The 26936-nt window shown below is 35.9% G+C and overlaps 2 protein-coding genes across 2 annotated transcripts in view; one reads left to right on the top strand and one right to left on the bottom strand.

Moving 5' to 3' along the window:
* LOC137240976 (solute carrier family 12 member 9) overlaps positions 1 to 26936 on the top strand; it is a 271735-nt gene that overhangs the window by 201814 nt on the left and 42985 nt on the right. The gene's annotated exons all lie outside the window — the stretch shown is intronic.
* Positions 2686 to 25724, bottom strand: LOC137240971 (uncharacterized). The gene is made up of 12 exons (XM_067768028.1): positions 25007 to 25724; positions 17207 to 17333; positions 16972 to 17131; positions 16592 to 16891; positions 11223 to 11384; positions 11027 to 11135; positions 10260 to 10964; positions 10018 to 10121; positions 9863 to 9952; positions 8518 to 8581; positions 8350 to 8451; positions 2686 to 8014 (listed from the first exon to the last, which is right to left on the bottom strand). The coding sequence occupies exons 1-12, from the start codon at positions 25161 to 25163 to the stop codon at positions 7422 to 7424; spliced, it is 2673 nt and encodes an 890-aa protein (XP_067624129.1). The 5' UTR covers positions 25164 to 25724; the 3' UTR covers positions 2686 to 7421.

Genomic DNA, 26936 nt, shown 5'->3' with positions numbered 1-26936 from the left:
GGTCATTGTCTTGCTGGAACGTCCAAACAATGGAAGCACCAGTCATAATTTCCCTTACTTAATGAATGGGAGGTCCAACGCCTAGCCAATAAAAGCATGTCCAGACCATAATACTGGAAAATCCATGCTTTGCTGTTTTTGTTACATATTTTGGATGGTTATTGGTAGAAGGTGTCCGTCCAACATAAATGAAAATCTTCGTATGGGCCGAAGGCCAATTAAAATTTTCTTTGCCAAAACGAAGTCTTTTTTATACAAGTGTTTAAGTCAACAACGGCACTTTTCTTGGTTTGTGGGCATACAGGTCGTGCTCACGCAAACGCCGACGAACAGTTGCAAATGCAAATCGAAACTGCTTTGAGTATCTGACGACGAACTTAATTTCTCTTACCGACATTACTGGCTTTCTACCACGCTTTTTGCCACTTGGTTGGTACTTGACAGTATTACGTACCATTGTTGGTCCTCAGGCAAAGATATTGTAACGAATAGAGGAATCAGTAATCAGTGTGATTTAAACACGCTATTAGTGAACTATAATTGTAATTGTGAAGTACTACTCCCAAAGTAGTCTAAATAAAGGCCATTTTGCAATACTGTATATTGGAGTTATTTATTCGACAGTTCAACGATTCGAACGTTGGCAGGTGTATAATTATCAGGGATTTTCTAGAGCTTGCGCTGCTTTTATACTCTCGATAACCCCGTTCGCCCATTTTTCCTAAGGTCTAGACGTTTCACGAACATGCCTTCTAGAGCAGTTGTATCTCACGCTTTGTTATTTAGCTATATACATGTATATCTGCAGTTTATGTTTTTCTTATAGCTATATGTGTGTGCAAGTGTGAGTAACAACTTTTGCTCTTAGCTGTCAGTTTGATATTTACATGTACAAATGTGTGGCTGCTTGCTTTATTGTTGTTGTGCATTATTTAGTAGCAGCATAGTGATGAATCGAAATGCTAATATTCGCCACATTTTGCCATCAGCAAAAAATTTTTTTATGAGGGCGCGCTGCTCAGGTGTGCAATTCATCTTTTTCGACATTACTGAATAAGGAGTCATAAAAATTTGGCCATTTGTTATAGATAACCTAACCACACCGTTCTTTTTAAATGCTTCATAAAGATAGTGGCGATAATATAAAATTGTTATATACTTTTTCACGCACTACTAAGGTTTTGACTGAGTAAAAGCCGTTGCCACTAAAAGGTCATACAAATTTAACAAAACCAACAGGTTAATCCTAACAAGTGTTTGCATGTTTTGAAGCCAACTTCTTAGTCTAATAGATTCGGTATCCACGAAAAACTGTTGTGATAAAAAAAAATAATTTGCCCCTTAAATGAAAGTTATGGCTACTAAAAATTTGACCGCAACTGTATGTATATGATGCATATGCACATTTTCGAGGTGAATGTGGAAAAATGTGTGCATTTTTCGAAAACAGTAAGCTTTGAAACGTGATTGTCCCACATTGTCCCACATTGTCCAGATTCCCTAATTCAATTCGAATTTATATGTAAAAATATCGAAAATAATATTTCATTTCGAAGAGAAATTATTTTTCGAAAACAGTAAACTTGATAATTTTTACACATTGGTGAATGTGGTCAATAATTTCCTAAATTCGTTAGGACATAAAAAGGTCCGATTGCGTAACTCGATTCATTTTCTACAAATAATATTTCAATTTCGAAAGTTGAGAAATTTTCAGTCAATATTGGTTTTTGTTTGAAGAGAAATTATTTTTCGAAAACAGTACACTTAAAAACTTGATTGCCCCCCTTTTGGGTTTTCCACATTAATGATTCTGATCAATAATTTCGAAAGTAATATTTCAATTTCGAAAGTTGGGAAATGGTAATAATTTAATTTCGTGCAATTTTATTTTCGAATCGGGTTAGAAGATAATGAGTACGCGCTTAGAAATGTCACCCGATATTGGGTTTTGTTTGAACAGAAATTATTTTTCGAAAACAGTAAAGTTCAAAATTTGATTGCCCGCTATTTTGATTTTTACACATTAACGATTCTGATAAATAATTTCCTAAATTCAGAGCGACATCAAAAGGTACCATTCCCTAACTCGACTCGAATTTACATAGATCATACACATTTCGAAAATAATATTTCAATTTCTAACGTCAAAAAAAGCAATAATCGATTTTCGTGCGAATCTACTTTCGACTTGAGTTTTAAGGTACTTTTTTTAATAGAAAATATTTCCAGCCCAAAAACACATCCAAGTGCTTACCATTGCCTTTGGAAAGCAACAACTTTTTCGAAAATAATAATTTCTTCATACGTCATAGAAGGCGATCTTAGCACTCGAGGTAATCCAATTTTGAGAATCATCCCTTCCACAGCCGCAACTAAATATCGTTTCAAGCACTGCCACTGTCACTGTTCCATTCGATTCGTTTTATTGTTCCTTTTCAAGAGGAGATTTAAATCTTCTCAATCCAAGCCAAGTTCTTCTGCACTCCAACTTCCAAACCCTGAGCGACCGTCAATATATACTGCCACCAGCAAATTTTAAGAGAAACCAATTTTTCCAGCGCCTGAAATTCGTTTGATAGTTGTAACATTTTTTTGGTTCCAAGCATCGTAGAAAATTGATAGCTTTTCCTCCAGATCTTTTGTCTTTCAATTATTTACCTAAATAAATTCAACGCCTCAGAGTAATGCAAACACTTTATTGTTAATTTTTATTTGATAAACATTCATATTTGTTAATTCTAAATATTTTTTTGGGTTCTTGAAGGGGGTAGATAGGCGAAAGGAAAGCAATATTATTAGAACGTAAGATTGTGTGAGAAGAAGCCTAAATTCAAAAAGAAGTGATTAAAGACTAGTTACTATTTCACATGTGTTTGTGTGCGTGCGCTACTTATCATAGGCTGAGTGGAATGGTTGTAGCACGGCATATTTCGAGAGATTGATATAATATATATTTTCGAAATTTAATAAAATATAAATAAAATATATACTTTATACGATTTCCTTCAATGCTTGGACATTTTCTGGCTATTTCAAAACAAAATTTGGCGTTAATTTTTAGGACCACATTGTGATCGCTTCAGCGTATTTTCGGAATGACTTAAATACACTTTGGGAATCTGCTATTAGTTCCGAATACGAAATATTATTTTTGTTGTTGTTATAAAATTTCGGCATTTTCAGGCTCAATGTAGACAATGCGGATGTTCATAATAAAAAAACACGGGTTCAAAGTCACTCACACTGAAAGTTGCCTTCAACAAAAACAGATCCTGTTCCGAAAAACTAACCGGTTTAAAATAAGTAATCCGTTTTGAAGGCATAACTTAAAAAAAAAAAAATATTACCGGCACCATAAGTCATCAGTACGAAAAAACGGGTTCCAAGTCATCGGTTCCGAAAGCTACCAGTAACGAAATAAAAATTGGTACCGAAAGTTAGGTTAGGTTAAACCGGTCGGTCCGTGAGGGTCGCACATAGATTTAATTAGTATAAACAGTGTTACCAGAATCTTTTTCAACGACCAAATTTAAAACCCCTTTAAAAACCAGAACCAATATATAACTCCATCCTCTTGGCAAAAACTAGAAGCCGAAAGTAACTCATAGCGCTAACTTAAATGCCTATCAAAACGTATCCGGTTTCAAAAAAGTAATTGCTTTCAAAATGTGATCCGCTTTGAAGAAATAACTTTGTCAACAAGTAACCACTAGCGTAAAAGTAACCCGAACCGAAAATTTCAGCCTTTAGTGATCCGTAAAGTAATCCCAAAATTATACTGAAATGTGAGCGAAATGATATCGAAAATAGTACGGACAAGGCTACGAAAATATCGCAATAGTAAAATATTCCGAAAAGTACAGTGAAAAAAATAACCGGCACCGAAATTTACCAATACAAAAAAGAAATTTCAAAAAACAGATCGAAGTTACCCATTACGAAAACAGAATCATTTTCGAGAATTTAGCCATAAGTCTTTCTTAAAAAAATTAAAAAACTATCGATGACGAAAAAATCAGCATCAGCAAATTCTAAGGGATTCTGAAAAAGTGCGGAAAGTAATGCAGAATTCGTCTTGAAAATAGTTTCGAAATTTTCCAAACCATATTTAAATTCAATTACGTGCTTTCGAATTCTAAAAAATCAAAATTCTCAATTAGAAATTTAAAAAAAAAATTGATGTTTTAAAACAATTTTTGTTGCTTTTTTCGTTTTTACAGCTGTATTAGAAAGTCGGATCTTAAGCTTTATGCTTGACATAAATGGCTGATTTAAGTTTTTAATTGGTCGTTACCATTCAGTATTTGTTGCAGAAGTACCATAACTTATAATGACCAGTATACAATATTTTTCCAAAAAAAAAATTTTGAAATAGCTGCTCTCCAAATATTTGCTGGAATATCGTGCCTTTGAAGACAAATCTTAGGTAGGGCGTTTTTAAACCCAAATGGGGCGTGCTTCAATCAAACTTGCTTAATGAGATTGTGCAGTTTCGTCCCAGTTCCACCGCACTAGCATAATTTTTAACTCAGCCAATAAGTAGTTTTAGGTGTTAATTTATATTTCTGTTAACCTAATTATTCTTCCCCAAAATCAGACATTTTTTTTGTATTGAGGCCAATATTAACTTGTACCTATGTAGTTGATAATCATGTAATTTTATCAATTTTTGTTTGTATGTAAGTGTCCTTCAGTATTAAAATTTGACCACACAATACATACAGTGTAAATAAATTTAAAGGCTATGTAGTCTACTAACAACTACAATAATTTTGCAGCCAACGGCGGTAAACGCGTAAATTCTATACCTTTCTATGGGACATAGGCGTTTAGCGCTTGTAGAAAAAAAAATGTTTTACCAGCCATGCGAATTGAGTTCGCCAAACAAAATTATCTTATTAAGATACAGGAAATCAAAGCTACTCTTATATCGAATATCGTAATTCTAATCATACATTTTATACCACTAAAATTAAACATATTAAATTTTAAGAATGAAAATATGTTTTTAGCATTTCAGTGTATGTACAAGCACATCTGTATATATCTATAACTTATACACTTACATATCCTTAATAAACTGAGAGAAGCTGCTAGGTGACACGCTTACTGTATAAAGAATTTCTTTGGTAAATTGAAAAAATCCTTTGTTGCTTCATCTGTATAATTTGTCGGTTAGGTCTTTTGTATATTTGAAAGCAATTAAATACATATCGCACATTAACTACAAAAGAGTCATAACTTAAAATTTTTCAAAATCGGTTTTTTTCCATAAACCAATTCACAGACTGGGTCGAAAAAAAAGTTGCTAATGTCCGCACCTAAACTTAAAGATTATGTTAAGAGGGTTTCGGAAAAAATTTATTTTTATTTTTTTTCATCCTTCGAAATACAGCCGAAAAGGTTTATTCGTTGTAACTTTGTTAGCTTACCTAATCATGTGAAAACGACTTCATAGCTTAAAAAGACATTAAACGGAAATGTGAAGCTTCTCAAAGCCAAAATAATGGAATATCAATTTTAAAAATCGGACGTCAAATAACCAAGTTACAACGAAAAAACCTTTTCGGCTGTATTTCGAAGGATCAAAAAAATAAAAAAATTCCGAAACCCTCTCAACATAATCTTTAAATTCAGGGGCGGAAATTAGCAACGTTTTTTTTTTTTGTATGGGGACTAACCCAGTCTAGTACACATCTCTAACTGCCCCTAAAATTTCGTTGTCAGTTTCTTCTTTAACTGGAAAATTACCTTATGCAAGTTTTGGTGTTGATTGCATCGCTTGCGCTGTATCAACTAATGAGTTCTATTTTTAGTTGTGTCAATATGCTTAAGAACAAGTGAACAGTTTTTTTTTAGGCATAAACCGTATTATTTTAAATTCTGATTATCTTGTTGGAAAAAGTTTTAACTTTGTTGTGTATTAATTAAAATTGTGTCTTTTTATACGTAAAGAGTGAGTAAATTTTCTTGTATTATTGTGAAATGTGCCTTTTTTGATGAAATAATTGTGTACGTACGAGTAGTAAGTTTTCTTGGAAATAGTCATAATTCAAAATTGCTATATATTTTGTTCGTAAACAAATAATTACAACAAAATTTCGTCAATTCATTTTATAATGAAGGTCTCCTTCTTTGAAAAACTGGATTTCAGTATAACATTACAGACGTTTTCACATAAACCGTTTTTCTTCTCTCCTGAACATTTACATTCTTCAAGTTGTGACTCTTTTGTAGTTAGTGTGCGATATGTTTACTAATGAAGTTGTGGAAATGCATACTATTAATAGCAATTATGTTTATACAAATATTCGGGAAAAATTATAGCAGCAAAAATGATTTGCAAATTTTATCAGTTACTTTTTTAATTTTATTTTTATTTTTATTCATTACAAAATCTTCAATGATTTATATAGCGAAAGCTATATAATAAACCTATTTCTCTTCCATTCATTACATTTTTATTGAGAATTTAAGTATCTTTTTGTAACTTTTTCCATATAAAAAAATTTAGTTTTACACGCTATTGAAGAAAATCTAAAACACTCTTTGGGGCGAAAATTTTTCAAAAATCATAGCGGTTTTCTAAAGACTTTAAACTTGTATTTCTTCGACATAAATAAATTACATACTCAAAAAATTTCCTAAAATTCTTAATATTTTGAAAATTATTTAGCAATCTAAAAAACTTTCTTTTTTTCGAAACTGTTTTCGAAGTTGGTTTACATTGTTTTCATTATGCAATTCACTAAAGGTTTTTTAATTTCCAAATTCTCATGTGATATATTTCACACTGAAGTTATCAAAATATATGACAGTTTTCAAATAATTTTTGCTGCTACTTTTTACTCACATGTGTGAACTATGTATATGTAAGCCCTTTAACTGGACATAACAATAATCTTGCTCATACTTAAAATTTCTTAAATTTCTAAATAGTAAACAATTTCGTTTCATTTACGTTGATGTTTCGCGTTCACTGCATAGCAGCATAACCTGTTGTTTTATAAATCTGGATTGTTTTAGATCCCGATTTATAGCAGAACCAATATTGGAATCAATTAATGTAATGTTAAAATTATAATGGTTAACGAATAAGAAAATTTAAACAACTTTTATTAAATTCTGGATCAAACACTTGAATGCGACTTGTTTTACGAAAATTTTGTTACGCATACTAAATGTCCAGTTAAACTTAAAAAAAAATCTTTATCAATTAAAGAATCTTCGTAATACAAGTTTATGTTGAGTCATACTACAAGTAAACATTATTCGCTATTTGACATTTTTAAAATTTGTTTTTCTTCAATATCGTATAATGTTTCATAAAACAAATACAGCTTACAGCTGCGGCTAAATTGTTTATTGTGCAATTACATACATACATGTAAATTATTAGAAAGTTTAGCATAAAGTTACTACCACGTTTGATTGCCGCGAAATTTGCCACGAAAACCGCCACGCATACCACCACCACCTCTGCCACCACGATTGTAGTATGGACCACCGCCACGTGGCGGTCGTACAAATCGTTCATTACGAAATTGATTTGGTGAATTGCCCCAACCCGGACCACCGGCGCCACCACCACGGCCACCACGAAAATTGGCACTCATGTGAAAATTGTTAAAAGGCATTGGAAAAGGTGGACGCGGTGGTGGTGGCACCAAACCAACACCAACACATCCGCCACGCCCATTACCACCATTTTGCCAAGCAGCTTGCTGATTCCATATTTCCTGTTCTTGCATTTCCATACTTATGCCGCCGCCGTCAATGGCCTGCGGCTCATAACTAGGCGGCAAAGGCATATGGCTATTATCCCAAATTGGTTGAGGCACATATTCGGGCGGCGTTTGCAATAATGGTGGCCTAGGGGGAGCAATTTCATTCGCTCCAAATTGTTCTTCCTCTTCTATTACATCATCGAAATTTTCATGTTGTGTTGCATCGGCACTGCCTATCGATTGTTGTGAACTATCCAGTTGATCACTTTGTTGTTCGTTCACCTCTTTGGTGTGCGGGAGAGAAGAAATAAAAAAAAAGGTTAATAAGGTGTGAAAATCATCGCATTATTAGGAATAACATAAACAAATAAAAATTCTACAACTGTTTGTTGCCCAAGATGTTATAGTTGACTCGGATAGGGTTTAAAATATGTTCTTCTTGTTGCAGTAAAATATCATATCTCACAATGCCCTCAGAGAAGTTTAAAAATCACCAATAACATTTTCGGCATCCTTAAATAAAAATTGTGAAACCCATATTTTAACTCGATGCGATAAATCCAGCCTAACTACATCTAGGTAATCAAATTTTGTTGGGCAGTGTAACTATTATGCAAACCTCTTAAAATATCATCCAGATCCTCGTCAGACATATCCATATCGATAACCATATCGGAGGGATCATATCGCGTACTACCCGAATCCTCTTTGTCTGATGAGCCTAAAAAGGGATATGAAGAACATTTTAAAAGCATTGAGTTTTAATTATTTTTGTATTTTAACTTACTGGTATTACTTTTCTGTGGTGAATTTGTCTTTTTCTGAATGTTCGGCGGTGGCGGCGCCATTAACTGAGAATGAGAATCAGAAAAGTGAAAAAGTTAAGGGCTGAATTAAAATTTCGGACAGCCAGCCTAATTAAAAAGGTTTTAAATTAAAAAAAAAAAGCTATAAACCTACTCTCTTAAAAGTGCTAAAAACTTACTAAAACTTTTGTTAAATAATTTAAAAAAAAATGGTATATTGATTTAAAATTTTTTTTTTCGTTCGAATAAAATCCTTTTTATTGCGAAAAGGAACTTCAAAATTACACAAAAAAAAAATTGGAATTTTGTCAAAAAGTTTTGAAATCTTTCACTTAGTTATAGCATCATCTCAAATCCATGAAGTTTTTTATTTTTTTCTTTAAATTTTAAATTTACCGTAAAAGCATTATAAACTTTATAAATATCTTAGAAATCTATTAAAGAGTCAGTTATTCGAAAAAAAAATTATAATTTCTTATAAGTTTTTACATTCTAATGAACAGATTTTTAAACTCCAATTAAAAATTCTAAATTTCTTTTAAACAAATTTTAAAACAGATACAAAAAGCAGATTCCCAAATTTGGAAGGTTCAAAACTTTAAAATATTCTGTAATTTTGAAACAAAAAAAAAAAATACATATAATTAAATTTGCACTTTTCCAACTTTAATATTTTAAAGATATATAAGGTTTAAAGTTTTGATATTTTTTTTAAACTTTGACCATTTTTTAAAAATGTTAATGTTGTTGTATTTTTTTGTTTTGTTGTGTTCTTTTTTTTTTTAATGTTAATACTTAAGTTCAGCATTGAAGAATTCTTTATAAATCATTTTCATAAAAAGTGGGATAAATTTGGTGTTTGATTATTATCTTTAGAGGCCTAAAAAATCTTTATATTTTATAAAAAACTTTAAATTACAAATAAAAAATAAACGAATTCTTGGTAGATTTTGAAAATAGGAACAAATTTTGAAATGTTGAGGAAAAAGTCCGAAGCTGCCATATAATTATTTAAAGCTTCGTCTATATATTTTATTTTAATTTTAAAATTGTGTTAACAACTTGGAGTTTGTTTCTTTTCACATTTTTTTTAAAGTTTTTCCGAACATTTTTTAAATTCAAATACAAAAAATCAAACAGTATATGGAGGTTGAGATTTGCAAATTATTGTTAATGAGCGAAAAATTGCCAACTCAATAATGTTGATTCAAATTTCTGGCAGAAAGATGCATCTTTCTTTTCTAACAATTTAACCCAAAAAACATTACAAGAACTGGCTGTTCCATTTTGACTGCAATTAGCTGTATATACGGTTAAGGAACCTACACCCGGCGGTGACGATATATCCTCCAAGTTCACAGCCGGCGGTTGTAAGGAACGATAATCCACATCGCCTGACGCGCTTTCGAGGAAATTCTGCAATAAAATTATCAATTTTGTATAATCTTTTCTTCTTAATATCACTCAAAACTTTGCTTTACCTGGTCCTGTGATAGCCAAAGTTTTTTATCGCCCTCACTAGTACCCGGTGAACCGGTTAACGAAATCAAATTTCTATGATCGATATCTAATTGGCGCGTTTTTTCTGAAAAAGAAAGTAAGTGGTTTGGTATTCAGTGGCATGAGCTATTTGAATAGTTTTATCGGAGGCCAACTCATATAAGGTGAAGTATAATTTCTTAGTTAGAAAAACAGTCGCATATAATGCAACAAAACCACAAACCTTTACTAAGTCCTAATTTGACACTTAAATCCACATTGGGCACATCGAAATGTAATTGCCTATGATCAACATCTTGTTGTGACACCAAAACATTACTGGCTAAATGTTCATTATATTCAACTGGTGCACCACCCACGCCATTCGCTTCACGTTCAAAGTGTGGTGGGGAAACAGGCGTATCGATATCATCAAGCGTATAAGATGAGTTGGACAAATTCGAATTGTCTATCGCAGACCAAGTCATATTCATATTCCATGCTGCGTTAAAACCATCATTGCCATTATTAGGTGGTTGTCGTGTTGCTGTGCCACCCATATTATCCATTGAATTTGGTAATGGTGGTGGTGGTGGTTGCATTAAAGCTTGCCCACCGGCACCTTGATTTCCACCAACAGCCGAATCAGTTACAATACCATAACTGCTTTCGGATACATAACTAGGATTGTAATCATGTTGTATGCCGCCATTGTTTCCCCCAAATAGCGTGCCAGTTGGCTGCGGTAATATACCGCCGTATTGTTGTGCTGAACGTGCAAGTGAAGTGTAACCTGATTCGACAGGTGGTACTGGCAATGGTGCTAAACCTGGTATTGGTATATTACTATTATTTGAATAAACAGTTAATGGTTCAGGTTTATAAAAATCGGCGTTGGGTGTATAGCTTTCATCGTCGGAACGCGAACCTATCACTTCGATTGGCTGACCTATAAATATTTAATAATTAGTTAAATACAAATATAGTATGGTATATTAAAAAGGTATTTACTTGATTTATTTGATGAGCTATCGTCAGACTTAAAATCATTTATATCAAAAGGTAATTTGTTACTATCCAAATAGCTGGAATAACCATTGATTGTGCTTTTGAATAAATTCTGCAAACAAGTTTAAAAAGTTATTATTAAATGTTCACTTATTGTTAAAATAAAAAAAAAAATTTATATTGAAGCAATTTAACATACAATTGAGATCGGTGATTGGTCGTCAGGCAACGGCAAATCTGCATCTGGCTCCGGTGATGGCGCATTTATATCTGGCGATGGTATCGGGCTCGGTAAATTCGGCGTGATTTCATCTAACTTCTTTTTAACAAGCTTAATTCGACTACCAAAATTTTTGTAAGCCTGTAAGAAGAGCAATTATTATTTGACATAAGATCGTTATAAGATCCTGGGAACCACAAAATATAAAAAGGGAACCAACAAAGAAAATCTGCGAAACTGGCTTCATTCCAGCCATAGCAAGGCTGATGCGGTTTATGAGGTCCCAATCGCACGAGTAGTTTACTACACACTTCTTTTGCCATGTAGTGATTTGTTAGACAGTGATAGTGTTTTCATGGTTGTTGTTATTGTTGTTGTAGCTATAAAGAAACAACACCGAGGGTTTTGAGGAGTCTTATCGATGTTGATGGTCCTTTGCCGGATATATATCAGATGCGTTCCGGTAACAAGCACCATTAAGGTACTAGCCCGACCTTCTCGATTTAATATGACCGCATTCAACCTTTTAGGCCATCCCGCCCATCACCCCCTAATTCCATTACGGACTTGGGGCTGCCAGATCCTCGGATGTTACGAAACAGGATGCGCCACGGCTAGCTGAGGTTGACAATATGATTGGAGAAGCTATAAATTGAGCTGGCGCTACTTAACGCCTTGAATTACGTTTTCATAGTGACACACACTAGCATACATAATAAAAAAAAATGTATCTATACTCGATCAGATCTCGGGCAGGACCGTGGCGACATGTATTTCAATGTGGTGAATACGAGTGAAATCCAGTTTGGGAAAATTTTAAATTTTTTGCATTTTGCAATGGTTTTAAAGCAACTACTTGAAATTTCGAGATGCTCGAGGTAAACAGACTTTAGATTCGAAGTCAGCTATTTAGCCAATATTGAAGGTTAAGATATGTTGAACTGGCCAGTCAATAAGGCTGAATGTGTCCATACTTACTTACTTACTTAATTGGCGCTTAACCGCCTAAACGGCTATGGCCGTCCAACAAGGCGCGCCAGTCGCTTCTTCGCTCCGCCAACGCGTAGAGGTCCATAAATCTTTAGAAGAACTTTTCTCTCGAACACTCCCAAAGCCGCCTCATCTGCTGTTGTCATGGTCCATGCTTCTGCCCCATATAGCAGGACGGGTACGATAAGTGACTTGTAGAGTATGATTTTCGTTCGCCGAGAGAGGATTTTACTTTTCAATTGCCTACCTAGTCCAAAGTAGCATTTATTGGCAAGATTGATTCTTCGCTGGATTTCAGTGCTGATGTTGTTGCTAGTGTTGATGCTGGTTCCCAAATAAACGAAGTCTTTTACTATTTCGAAATTATGGCTGCCAACAGTAGCGTGGTTGCCAAGGCGCATATGCGCTGACTCTTTGCTCGATGACAGCAGGTACTTCGTTTTGTCCTAATTCACCATCAAACCCATCTTTACCGCTTCTTTTCCCAGTTTGCAGAACTAACAGCGCGGGTGTTTAAGCCGATGATATCAATGTCATCAGCATATGCCAGTAATTGCACGCTTTTATAGTATATTGTTCCAGTGCGGTTAAGTTCTGCAGCTAGTATAATTTTCTCCAGCATCAAATTAAAGAAATCGCACGATAGGGGGTCACCCTGTCTGAAACCTCGTTTAGTTTCGAACGGCTCGGAGAGGTCCTTCCCAATTCTGACTGAGCTGATGGTGTTGCTCAACGTCATTTTGCACAGGCATATAAGTTTTTTGGGGAAACCAAATTCAGACATAGCGGCATATAGGCAGCTCCTTTTCGTGCTGTCGAAGGCGGCTTTAAAGTCGACGAAGAGGTGATGTGTGTCGATTCTCTTTTCACGGGTTTTTTCCAAGATTTAACGCATTGTGAAAATCCGGTCGATGGTAGATTTACCAGGTCTGAAGCCGCACTGATAAGGTCCAATCAGCCGGTTCACGGTGGGCTTCAATCTTTCGCACAATACACTTGAAAGGACCTTATATGCGATATTAAGAAGGTTGATTCCACGATAGTTGATGCATTTTGCAGTATCCCCCTTCTTGTGGACTGGGCAAAGAACACTTCGATTCCAACCGTCGGGCATGCTTTCGTCCGCCCATATTTTGCTAAGAAGCTGCTGCATGCGCCTTACCAACTCCTCGCCGCCGAACTTGAATAGCTCCGCAGGCAATCCATCAGCGCCCACGGCTTGTTGTTTTTCAATCTGGTTATTGCTATTCTAACTTCGTCATAATCGGGCGGGGGGACATATATTCCATCATCATCCATAATCTAAGCACTATCTGGACATCAGTTACAAGGTCGCCGTTTTCATTCCTACATGAGTTTGCCCCGGTCTTAAAACCTGTCCGTCTGTCGCCGTATTTTTTGGTAGCTAGCCTGGTGGCTAGCAGCTCAAGCTCCTCGCACTCACGCCTTTCAGCTTCTGCTTTTTCTTCCTGAAAAGGCCTCTCGCTTCCCTTTTCAACTCACGATAGCGTTCACACACTCCTCTTGTCGCGCTCGCTTTTAACGTAGCCCTGTAGGCAGCGTCTTTTCTTTCGGTTGCATCGCGGCATTCTTCATCGTACCAGTTGTTTTTTCGTGGCCGCCGGTAACCAATTTTTTCCTCGGTGGCAGTACGAAGTGCTTTGGAGATATGCTCCCACTGCTCCTGTATTCCTTCAGGATGAGTTGTGCTCTCAGAGAGCAGGTGTGAGAGTCGAGTTGCGAAATCATTGGCAGTCTGTTGTGATTGAAGCTTTTCGACGTCTAGCTTTCCTTGTGTTTTTTGTTCCTTGGTTTTAGCCGCGTTGAGGCGGGTTCGTATTTTGGCTGCAACGAGATAATGGTCCGAGTCGATGTTAGGTCCTCGGATCGTGCGCACATCTAAAACACTGGAGGCATGCCGTCCGTCTATCACAACGTGATCGATCTGATTGCGAGTATTTCGTATTGTATTGTATATTTTTATGCATGAACCTCGTGCTGGATATGACCATGTTTCGAGCACCGGCAAAGTCAATCAGCCTCAGTCCGTTAGGAGAAGTTTCATTGTGTAGGCTGAACTTTCCGACTGTAGGGCCAAAAACACCTTCTTTGCCCACCCTGGCGTTAAAGTCGCCAATCACGACTTTTATATCATGACGGGGGCAGCGCTCGTATGTGCGTTCTAATTGTCCATAAAAAGTGTCTTTCACCTCATCGTCTTTCTCCTCTGTCGGCGCATGGGCGCAGATGAATGATATATTAAAAAATTTTCCTTTTATTCGGATAGCGGCGAGACGCTCGTCCACAGGCGTGAACGCCAGCACTTGGCGACAAAGTCTCTCTCCCACCCCGAATCCGACGCCGAAACTGCGCTTATTCGTATGGCCACTCCAATATATGTCACAATTTTTGATCTTCTTTCTTCTTTGCTTCGTCCACCGTATTTTTTGGATTGCGGTGATGTCAGATTTTGCTTTGACGAGGACATCAACCAGCCGGGCATCTGCACCAATCCCATTCAGGGAGCGGACGTTCCAGGTGCATGCCCTCAATTCATTGTCCTTCCAACGTTTGCCATGGTCGTCATCAATAGAGAGTGTATTTATCCGAGGCTTGTTGTTATATTTCATTGGAGTATAGTTTTACGTGGCGGGTTTCAAGCCCAGCGCACAACCCGCTCAGCGGGGGTGAAAATATTACTTGGCACGTTTATATAGCGAGCCGCTTGCTCCAAGACAGACGCCCGCTTGCAGCCGCACCTAGAGGTGTACAGACGCTGCCGACGAGATCTCCCGGGATTCAAGGGGTTGTGTAGCGCAATATATAGCTTCTCCAACCCAATTGTCAACCTCACCTTCGAGCGGCGAATCCCGTTTCACTAACAGACGGGGCTCTGGCGACCCCAAGCTCCTCATGGAACTTGGGGGTGGGGAGGGAGGGATGGCCTGAAGGTTTAATGTGGCCATATAAATCGTTCCCGAGATGGTCGGGCCAGCACCTTAATGGTGCTGTGTTGCCGGAGCGTATCGGATCTGTATCCGACAAAGGACCATCACATCGATAACACTCCCCAAAGCCTTCGGGGAGTAACCTAATCGCTAAAACAACAACAACATGAGATCTCCCCCGGCTAGCCCTTAAACCGATTATGTCAGAGTGGCCTAGCCAGGTTGTCGCCTTCTCACATTAGCTTACCGCTAAACGGATGTTTAGCGGCTACCCAGAGGATACTTGGCCGCAAGCGACCGGCAGTAGTGAGCTGTGAATGTGTCCATAGCGTTAACAAAATTGGTTTGACGACCAAACGGAAAAACCAGAATTAAGTTATTTAATAACTCCGTCCTCTGTGTAGTTCCATTTGTTTCTGTTAAAAACTTTATATTTAGTTAGGCTACAAACTTTTAAAATTCTAAACAGAAATTTGGAAATTTTCAAAACCTTGTGAATTTTCGAACTTTGTTCGCAATATTTTCGTTATACAACTCATGCGGTTTTTTCTAACTAATGAATGAGTTGTAATTCCAAATATTTTGAAAAAAAAAATTTTTTAAAAATCATTCAAAATAGATTTAAATCAAAAACCCAACAGCATTATACCAATTTCCACAGAAACTTAATTTAAACAAAATGTTATTGAAGGTAATAATTAAGTTTTGCTTTTCATACAGAGTCATTTGCTTCAAGCGAACATCTATCAGCAGGCCCAAAAAAAATATATCTATATGTTGCACATAACCAAATATGTGCTTATTTTTGCAAAAAATGCAGCCAAGGCGAATTCAGTACCAGGTGTTGTTATCCCATCAGCTGATTGCTTCTTCTGGATAATTTTCCAAACAAAGCCTTGTACAACAAAATCTCAGTTAATCGAAATCTATGAAAATTTTCTTTTGACTTGACATTCTTCTGCACGGCAAATTGATTGAATTCGCTTTGCCACCACCTGGTATGGATTCGCCTTGAATGCAGCGAAAATTAAATTTTGAATTTTTTTCTTGTTTTTCTATTTTTTGTAAATTATTGAAAATTATTTATTTTTTACTGTCACTAGACTAGATTTTTCTATAAAGGAATAATGAGATAGTTAAGAATTTGTATTTTGTATGAAGGATTGAGATCAATAAGGGCTTTAATCTATGCTGCTGTTTCGAAAACACGCTTTCTCAGAATATTTTTCAAAAACTACTACTAACGTAGCTCGTTTTTGAAACATATCCTGAGATAAGCGTTCTACAAAAAAACTTAAAATACACATTTTCGAAACTTTCACTGAGATAGGGTAATATTCTATACAGCAGTCGATATATGGCTGTACATTTTGATAAGAAAAAATATTCTAAATAGTATGGTGTACTTACACTAACTACCACCTTCACTTCGCCTCTTTGATTTGCATAAAATTTAATAGCTGTGTCCAGACTATTCAATACCGCTTTACGGCTACGAATTTCAGCATGCAAATGCTTACTATATGCCTCAGCATATGTTGTATAACGTTCAATTTCCTTTTCAATATCATCCGAATGACTTTTATCCTTTATTTGTTGTTTAATAATTTCAATATCACAAACAGGAGCTTTCGGCAATTTTTTAAAACTATTATCCGTCGCCAAAGAGAGCTCAACACATTCGCGTATGTTGGTAATTAGTGGACCATTCTATATACGCAAAACAGAAAAGGAAAAAATAAAAATATGGAAATTAAAGACGAACTCGGATTAAAGTTGGGAATACCGACCGTATAGTCATCGGCAGATTCAGCTACAACCGGTTGCGCTTTTTTTGGTGGATTTATATTTAATAGCCCACATAGATCGCTTAAATATTCCTCATTGTATATATCACGTTGCTCCCAAATGCCAAATATTCGCAAAATTTTACTCTTAACCTTTTCGTCTCTGTAATGAAATGTGAAATTGTGATATCCAAAAAATATTTTTATATACATATATTTTATTTTAAAACATACACACCTGACCATTGTTGTTGCTCTTTGAAGTGCAGTTGCCCAACTTTCGACAAATTCATAACGTTTCCTTTTACTATTTTGTATAACATCATTTGCCAAATAAAATAGGACGAGTCTATGTTCAACGCGCACTTGAATTATAAAAATACGTTTGTTTATGTAGATTTTTAACTAATTTTGTAATGAGTTGTGATGTCGTGTATGGTAAAAAAGGTAGCAAACTTATTTAAAGATGGCAGATAAATTACACAGCTTCAGAGAAAAATGTTGGCGACTCTGGTAATGACCAAAAAGGCGAGGCGAACTCCTCATGGATCTAAAGGGTAGGAGGGCGGTATGGCCTAGAAGGTCACATGTGGTCATAACAAATTATTCCCGATATGGTCGGGCTTGGTACCGGAACGTACCAGATCTACATCCGGCAAAGGACCATCAACTCGATGGTGGTCATAACAAATCATTCCCGATATGGTCGGGCTTGGTACCGGAACGTACCAGATCTACATCCGGCAAAGGACCATCAACTCGATAACACTCCCCAAGACCTTCGGGGAGTGTTCTTATCGCTACAACAACAACAAGGTTGGCTTTTTATTTCATTTTACATTTTTAATGCGAAAAATAAATATATATTAGGAACGGTCCAATTAGGGACTTCGGAAACAACTATCGATGTTTTGGACAGTAGCTACGAAAAACGGGGAAACTACTTTTTGCTTATAATCAATCTTTAAAAAAAATGGTTGGTTTAATAGCCAGAAAATTTGATTTTGTTGTTGTTATTGGTGTAGCATAATGTTCGAATGTGAGGATAACCAGACGTTGTCTTTGTCCCCTAATCTCCCCAGAACTTCTGGACGGATTTATGTATATGAAATTTGGTACACCTTTAGCGGCTGACGCGGTTGTTGTTGCTGTAGCTATAAGGACACTCCCCGAAGATTTTGGGGGAGTGCAAACGATGTTGATGGTCCTTTGTCGGTTTCAGATCCGATACGTTCCGGTAACACGCACCATTAAGGTACTGGCCCAACCATCTCGGGAACGATTTAGTATGACCACATGAAACCTTCTTGGCCGTCCCGCCTTCCAACTTCCTTTATCCATGAGTAAAGAGGGGTCGCCAGATCCTCAGCTGCTATAGAAACAGGATTCGCCACGGGTAGGTGAAGTTAACAATTGGGTTGGAGAAGCTATGAATTACGTTGGCAACACCTTAAATTTTTCTTAAAAGCGTGGAGGGGCGATTCCCTACGATAAACTTCTCAGCAAAATTCATCTGTCCTGCTGTTTGGAGTTGACATTAAACATCTAAATTATGAAAGAAGCCCGGCCTTAATTGCCTTGAAGGTAAACCGCGCCAAATATATTGTCTTTTTTATTATTATTACTATAGATACTGATCTGGAAGCAAATACTGCCTGGGTACAGTAAATTTTTAGTTATTTTAAATAGTGACGTGACATGAAGGAGCATTTGAAACAATTTTGGGATCATTTATGAATTATTTCGGCATAATTTTAGAATTTTCCCGGCATAATTTTGTCCCTAAATAGGGGTCATTTTGACATCTTTCCGGAATTGCATCAATTTAGGATTATTTTGACCGTTTCGGAATTGTGTTCGGTATAATTTTGATTTTGGAAATGTGATAACTTCGGTACATATAATTTCATGATTAATCCACCTTGTGGTTGTTTCGGAATAGATTTAGAATTGTATATGTGATATTTCGAGCCCACTTCAGGATTGTTGCAGGATCATGGGGCTAATTCAGAATAATCTTGGAATGACTTTCGCCATTATATAAGCACTATTTCGATTTTTCTTTAAATATCACAACGGAACAATTTTGGAACCATTTGATGGTTGGTTTTAATTTTATTTGCGACCATTTCCCTAAGGACATTTCCGGATTATTTTTTTTTATCATTTGCGACTGCGTTCGCGTTTCGTTTGATGAATGCCCTATCTCAGAATTTGTTTCAAAAGCTCTATCTGGACTAAAATTTAATGTATTTTGTTATTAGTGCGGGAAAGTGCGGGAGATAGCAGAGAAAATAAAAAATCAAGCTGAAGTAGTGGGGAGGGAGAATGAGAAATTTTGTAGTGAAATAAAAACAATAGTAAAGGAGAAAAACGATGGGATACCACAACAAACATATGCAAATATTCTAAGAACGGGTGAAAATAAAAACACAGCTAGGGCCGTTCCAGAGCTTAAGAAACGGGCTCCTATTATTGTTAAACCGAAGGCAAAACAAACTAGTGAAAGAACAAGGCAAGATCTAAATAATAAAATTAACCCTAACGAGCTAAAGATAACAGACATTAAAGCGGGCCATAATGGTATTATGGTGATCGATAGTATTAATGAAGATGAAAGAAATAAGATTAAACAAATTATGGATAAAAAAATAAGTGATGAATATGAAATAAAGATACCACGTGACTATAAACCAAAATTATTTATAACAGGCATGCAGTTTGAAAAGAATAGAGATGACCTGATCGAGTGTCTAAGAAAGCAAAACAAATGCCTAGAACATGGTGAAATAAAAATTATTAAGCAATATAATGTTAAAACTAGCAACAAAAACTATTACAACGCAATATTGGAGGTAGACGAGGAAATGTTTACTAATGCTTTAAAATTGGATAAGCTCAACGTAGGATGGGAAAGGTGCAAAGTTTACGATGGCGTTGATGTGACAACGTGTTTCAAATGCAGAGGATACAATCACAAGGCGACTGAATGCAAAAACGAGGAAGTTTGTACCAAATGCTTGGGTAAGCATAAGACCATTGAATGTAATGAACAACCAGCAAACAAGTGTATAAACTGCATAAAGGCAAATGAGAAGTTAAATCTAGGACTAGATGTCAATCACTCGTGCAATAGCAGACAGTGCCCAGTCTACCTAAAGCACTTGAATGCAAAAAAACAAAGGCTAGGATACTAGCAGCGAACACCCGACGCACTGATAAGCCCGCCACAATTCAATGAGATACCGCTGAAGAAAATTCGATACAAAGAAAGACTGCAGACTAGACACAATGAATTTAAGTGCATATACTTGAATATTAACAGCATAGTATCAAACAAATGTGAACTGGAAGTGTTGGCTGAAGTACATACACCAAGTATCATATTATGTTCGGAAACGTGTACAACGAAAGATGTTGAAGACAGCGAATTAGAAATAGCATCGTATAATATGGTTAGATGCGACTCGCACAGCAGGCATACAGGAGGAGTACTAGTGTATGTTCATAGGACAGTGGAGATAAATGTAATTTATAATGCTAGTGTCAATATGAACTTATGGTGCATTATAATAAAATTGAAAAAGGTCGATAAAAAGTGGCAAATAGGGGTTCTGTATCATTCACCAAGCACAAGTGATGCAGCGTTTATCGAGTACCTAAATGAAATATTAATCGATAAATTTGAAAGAAGTAAATGTAATATACTAATCGGGGATTTTAATATAAACATGAACTACATATCAACATATAGTACAAAATTGAATGAGATATTTTCTGTGATGGGTATGACCCAAAAAGTAGAATTTAATACTCGAATTACAGATGCAAGTGCATCTAAAATTGATTTATTATATTCAAATTCAGATGAAATACAGTGCAATAATTTGCCTGCATACAAAATTTCAGATCACGAAACAATAATGTTCAATATTAAAACGTCTAAATCATACCAGACGAGAATGACCAAGAAAATCACAGCTTGGGATAAATATAATAGTGAAATCTGTCAAGCTTATGAATAAATGGTACGACAGAGAACTGGCGCAAATGAATAAATGCAAATATAATAATTATAAGCTTGCGATACAAACAGGTGATTGGAACGAATATAAAAATATAAATCGTATGTACAAAAAGCTAGTAAAAATAAAGAAAGTTAAATATATGGAAAATAAAGTCGAAATGAATGAAAATAACGCCAGAGAAATGTGGAAACATCTTAAGCAAGCGGTTTGCTTAACGAGAGATAACGAAGGGATTAAAAAGGCGAAATAGATGGTATGATGGTAGAAAATGAAACTGAGCTGGCAAATGGTCTAAATAGGTTCTTTATAAATAGCGTAATAGAAATTAATAACATCATATAACCTTGCCGTATAGCACTAAGTGATGTACAAGTCAATTCTAGATTAAAGTTTGCCAAAATAACAACAGATGAAGTTATTAATATTCTGAAAGAGTTCAAATATAAAATAGGCGGCAGAAAACTTATATCTGATGGAGTACTTAAAGACTGTATATCGTATACAGGATATTTCTACGCACAAATAATCAATAACAGCCTAGAAGAGGGTCTTGTACCAGAAAAGTGGAAAACGTCAACGGTGATACCAGTGGAAAAAGTTAAAAAGACAGTAAAACCTGAAGAACTTAGACCCATAAACACCCTGCCTAGTGATTGTAAAATACTTGAAGCTTATGTTAAGAACCAGTTAACGAAATACCTTGAAGATAATAATATACTAGCCCACCAGCAGTCAGGCTTTAGAAAGAAACATTCATGTGAGACAGCTCTTAATTTGGTGATACATGACTGGAAAGAAGAGTTAAATAAAAAAAAAGTGGTTGTTTCAGTCTTCCTAGACCTCAAACGAGCTTTTGAAACAGTGGATAGGGAGATCTTAATCAAAAAAATGGAATGTATTGGTATAACTGGTATAGAACTTGACTGGTTTCGCAGCTATTTGAAGCAGAGGAGACAGAAAACGGTTATAAATACCGTGATGTCTGATGAATTGGAAGTACCCATAGGGTTACCACAAGGCTCAGTTTTGGCACCGATACTGTTCTTAATTTATATTAATGATATAGTTAACGCTATTGAAGGTTGTGAAATTAAACTATTCGCTGATGATGCATTAATAATGATTAGTGAGAATAATATTAATTCTGCACTTTCTAAAATACAACATGAACTGAATAACCTGTATAAATGGTTGTGCGGAAATAGACTGAAACTTAATATAAATAAAACGAAATTTATGATAATAACAAGGAGGAACGTTAATGAGGATATAATTGGTTTAAAAATAAATGATGAAAGCATACAAAAAGTTGAAAGTATAAAATATTTGGGAATTATAATTGATAACAAACTCAAGTTTGAAGAACATATAAACTACACAGTCCAGAAAGTTGCGAAAAAAATTGGGGTTATGCAGAGAACATCCAAATATATTCAAAAAAAGTACAAAATAATTATATATAAGTCCATTATAGAACCGCACTTTGTAAACTGCCCATCTATTCTATTCATTGTGTCAGACAAAGAAATAGATAAACTTCAAAAGATGCAAAACAGATGTATGAGATTTATTCTTAAAAAACCTAGAGATACTCGTACGGCTGATATGCTGAGAAGTTTGAACTGGTTAAGTGTAAAGCAAAAGATTTTTTTTCACGCTATGAAGTTTATATTTAATATTAAAAGTGAAAATGTACCTGAATATCTAAGTAAAAACGTAGTATTAGTTAAGCAAACACATAACATTAATACAAGGAATAAACACAATTTCAAACTGCCTTTATTCAGAACTGAAATAGATCAGCAAAATATTTTTTATAAAGGTCTAAAAAGTTTCAATGAACTGCCTATAGATATAAAAAGTTGTAATGAAATCGGGGCTTTTAAAGCAAAACTTTATGAATATTGTAAAACCTTAGCAATAAGATAGTAAATTGTAATATAATTTAATTTATGAATTAGGCTTTTTGCCGTAATAAATAAATGAAATTAACTAGAATAGGGTGTTTTTGAAAAATATTCTCAGATTGGTCGTTTTTACACTGGCAGCCGATATAGGGTGATAGGCTGCGTGGAATAGCCATGGACTTGTTTTATTTTTGAAAACCCCTTTTACCCGCTCAGCTTCGGATCCCCACCCCCCCCCCCCCCCCCCATTGTCCTTTTCACTCACCTTTTAAGGTCCCCTCTTACCAACCCGGATGATCATTTAAACTCTATATACATACATACAGTATCCAGAACGAAATTGAGCTAGAGTGACTCGCGTTTCCCTGGGGAGTATGCGTTCCTCTTCCGCAAGTTTTGGGAACTGTTCTATGAGTACTGGATTCACCGGGCAATTCCTGGCATAAATTTCCGAGGCCTGTTAGTGGAGTTCACTGAGGACCTGCTTGTGTTTTTTGCTTCATACGGCTGAGTTATCAGGTACCGTATTTCATCATAATTTCATTTCATTTATTAAAAGAAATATATATTAGTACAATAAGATCATGTATGATCATTTATAGTACAACCGACATTAAATAACAGAATAATAATAAAACATTAAAGTTTTAAATTTAACACATTAACCTAACATATTTAAGGTATATAAAATAATATATGATGGAAACCAAAACAGATTCATAACAGAATATGCTCACTACAATTCATAAAGGAAAAAAAAAGAAAAGTTTAACGTTAGCAAATATTCGCTCCCAACGCTTACGAACGCTTAAGGAGATTACTCCTTAAGCCTCTAGGCGGTGTTGGCTCATCAATCAGATGTCTGTTGGGATGCCCAGGTTTCTGGGTATACAACAGGAACTGTTTGGTTAGCATCTCATTTTTCCCTGATGGGAAGTATTCTCGCCTCATTATGTAGATGGCGAAGACAGCCCGTGGCGGTTCTGAGAGCAGTATTTTGGCAGGCCTGTAGCTTCTTCCTTCTTTTTTTTTGTTGCTGTACTAATAGCGCTTTGTGCAAGCAAAAATGTACGACCCTCCTCGAATTGCCTTTCAAACACTATTACGAAAGTCCAAGAAAATAGATGTTTCAACAGCTAACGGCTTAAATAGGCGTTGGTTCCACATAACACTTGCAAAGATAATTGGTGTCACGTGGGGACATATTACACGCCGGAATTAAGATGCTTACATGCATGTGCCGCAGTGGTGTGATGGTAGCGTGCTCCGCCTACCACACTGATCATCCAGGGGTTCACGCCCCGTGCAAAGCAACACCAAAATTTTAGAAACAAGTTTTTTCAATTAGAAGAAAATTATTCTAAGCGGGTCGCCACTCGGCTGTGTTTGGCAGCACTAAGAGTGTATTTCTTGCCATGAAAATCTCTCAGTGAAAACTCATCTGCCTTGAAGATGCCGTTCGGAGCCATCATAAAACAAGTTAACTCCGTCCCGTCAATTCGCAGGAAAAATTAATCGGAAGAGAAGTTCGCCTAAATTCTCTTCGGAGGTTATCGCGCATTACATTTTTTTTATATGTGCGTTGTTGTTGTTTTGTAGCCATTAAGTTTCTCCCCGAAGGCTTTGGGGAGCGTTATCGACGTGATGATCCTTTGCCGGTTACAAATCCGGCATGCTCCGGTAACACGGCACCATTAAGGTGCTAGCCGGACCATCTCGGGGACGGTTTATATGGCCACATTAAACCTTCAGGCCATCCCTGCCTCCCCACGCCAAGTTCCATGAGGAGCTTGGGGTCGCCAGAGCCTCTTAGTGAAACAGGATTCGCCGCTGATAGGAGAGGTTGACAATTGGGTTTGGAGAAGCTATATATTGCGCTGGCAACCTGAATGAGTTGCGATACACAGCCATTTGAATTTGGTTTTTTAGTCGCGGGTATATTCTGACCCCCTAACATGCTGCGTTCTTCTACTGCAATGATTGGAAAAATGTAATCGGGATACGGTCTCTGGCCTTCAGTCAGATCGCTAGTGGTTATATATTAATGGAGATCATCATAATATTTCCGGATAAAACAGATCAACATACAAAATTAGTAAATACCTCTTTTTAAAACATTCAACCAGCAGGTTACAATTTTCTTGTGATGTGGACGTTGCTGTAAACACCATGCTGACAGTTGTTGTATACCTTCCTGTGTGTCTTTAAGCGCCTCCAAACGAGTCTCGAAAAAATCCTCATCAAATGGTTCCGCACTCATTTTTATCAACACATTTGTTTGTACTAATTTAGTTGCAAAAAGAAAAACAAAAATACGTTATCTCCTAATTTCTGCACACCACCCACGCTGCCGCAAGATGAACAAAATAAAATCATTAATGCGTGTCTTCCACGATTTCTTTACTACAATCTTGCACTTTTTATATATTTTATGCTTATTGTTTACACATTTGAAGCTTTTTCACAATAATTATGCATTTACGCAAAACTATTATAGAGCGCGCCAGGAAAAGCTGACCTGACCCGATAAAACTTTTCTTTTTCTTTGCTGTCCGCAGCACCCCAGCAACCAATCACTCAACACTTCTCCACATTTTCTTATTTAATTTTTCCTTCCACCACTTGCAAAGACGAATTTTTCACTTTTCGGTTTTATTCACTCGTACAAAATTCAATTGAACGAAAATCGCAACTTCAATTAATTAATTTAATTTTCGTTCGTTTTAAAGCGCTTTGTATGTGTTAAAATTAAACAAAATATCGCAATTATTTCTCAAATCCACTAAAAAAAACTTGAAGCGCCATGTTTTTTGTGCCAGTCTTTTTGACAACCGGACTAAAAAGGCAGAGTTGTATTTTGTTTTATTGTTCAATTTTTCGAGTAGTTTAAAAGCCCCGTCACATAAGCAGTTTAACTCAATCTTATGCCTTATGAGTATACTGCACATATTTCTTATGGAGAACGGCAGATTGAACGAAACTCGCGCCATTAGCCATGGAAAAGTAGTCAACCCCCAACTTTTGTTGCAAGCAAAGCATAGTAGCCCGATCACATATAAATGCGTTTAACTCAATCTTATACTACGCTCAAACAGAAAAATAAATTCAGGCAATTTCGATTTAAATTGAGTGGTGTTCATACAACTCAATTTAGCTTACAGAATAGTAATTTGATAGCTGGTTGGCTCATCTCCACAGCAACAACATACCTTTGTTCAGACTGTCAAAATGTGTGTGTTGGTATTACGCAAATGGAATGTTATGAAAACATAAAACTTTGCAATTTTTGTGTGTTGTAAGAAAATGTGTTCAATGTTTTGGTTTCGTTTTGAGTTTGCCATTTTTTTTTTTTGAGAATCCCTACTACAGTGAAATGAAAAAAATAAAATCAGTTGATGAGATGGGCCAATCATATAGTTGAGTCATGCGTAAAAATGACGTTTAAATTTACTCAATAAACACACTTTACAAGGTTGCATTTGCAGTTTGAAACAATTTGTTACGCATTTTTTTTTAAATTGGCAATTCATTATTACAATTTATTATGTGATAAATTGCGTAATAAATTGCCCAATGGTATAAATTGCCATTGTGGTGTGTGTTTGTACATAGTGCAATACGAGCAGATTACACGTGCTTTCACAATTTGCAAGTGAAATTATTTTTCCCACTCGATGCTAACTTTTCTAAAATTTGTCACAGTTAAAAACTGCAACCAAGAAGTATAATTCTTGTACAGTGAGATTGTTTATAACAATGATTCGCAAAATTTTGTATGTGAATTGGCAAGGCGGAATAAACTTCAATTGCCAAGTCTGAAGTTCCTTCATATTTACAAACGCAACATGTTGTTGTTGTTGTTGTAGCAGTGCTTCGCCCCACCCAATCGGTGCGACCGATCACAGATTGTCATCAATATCCTCTAATACGCCAATTACACGGCTCAAGTATCCTTGTGCCAATTACCAATTTGCACAAGGATTTGCCCGGTGTGTACACTGGTTGGGCTATTTGCGTAGAGAACTGCGCTAAA

This window comes from Eurosta solidaginis, chromosome 2 (assembly GCF_040869045.1).
Source record: "Eurosta solidaginis isolate ZX-2024a chromosome 2, ASM4086904v1, whole genome shotgun sequence".
Classification (NCBI taxonomy): Eukaryota; Metazoa; Arthropoda; class Insecta; order Diptera; family Tephritidae; genus Eurosta; species Eurosta solidaginis.
Note: the sequence above shows the minus strand (reverse complement) of the source record. Positions and strands in the feature narration are given on the sequence as shown.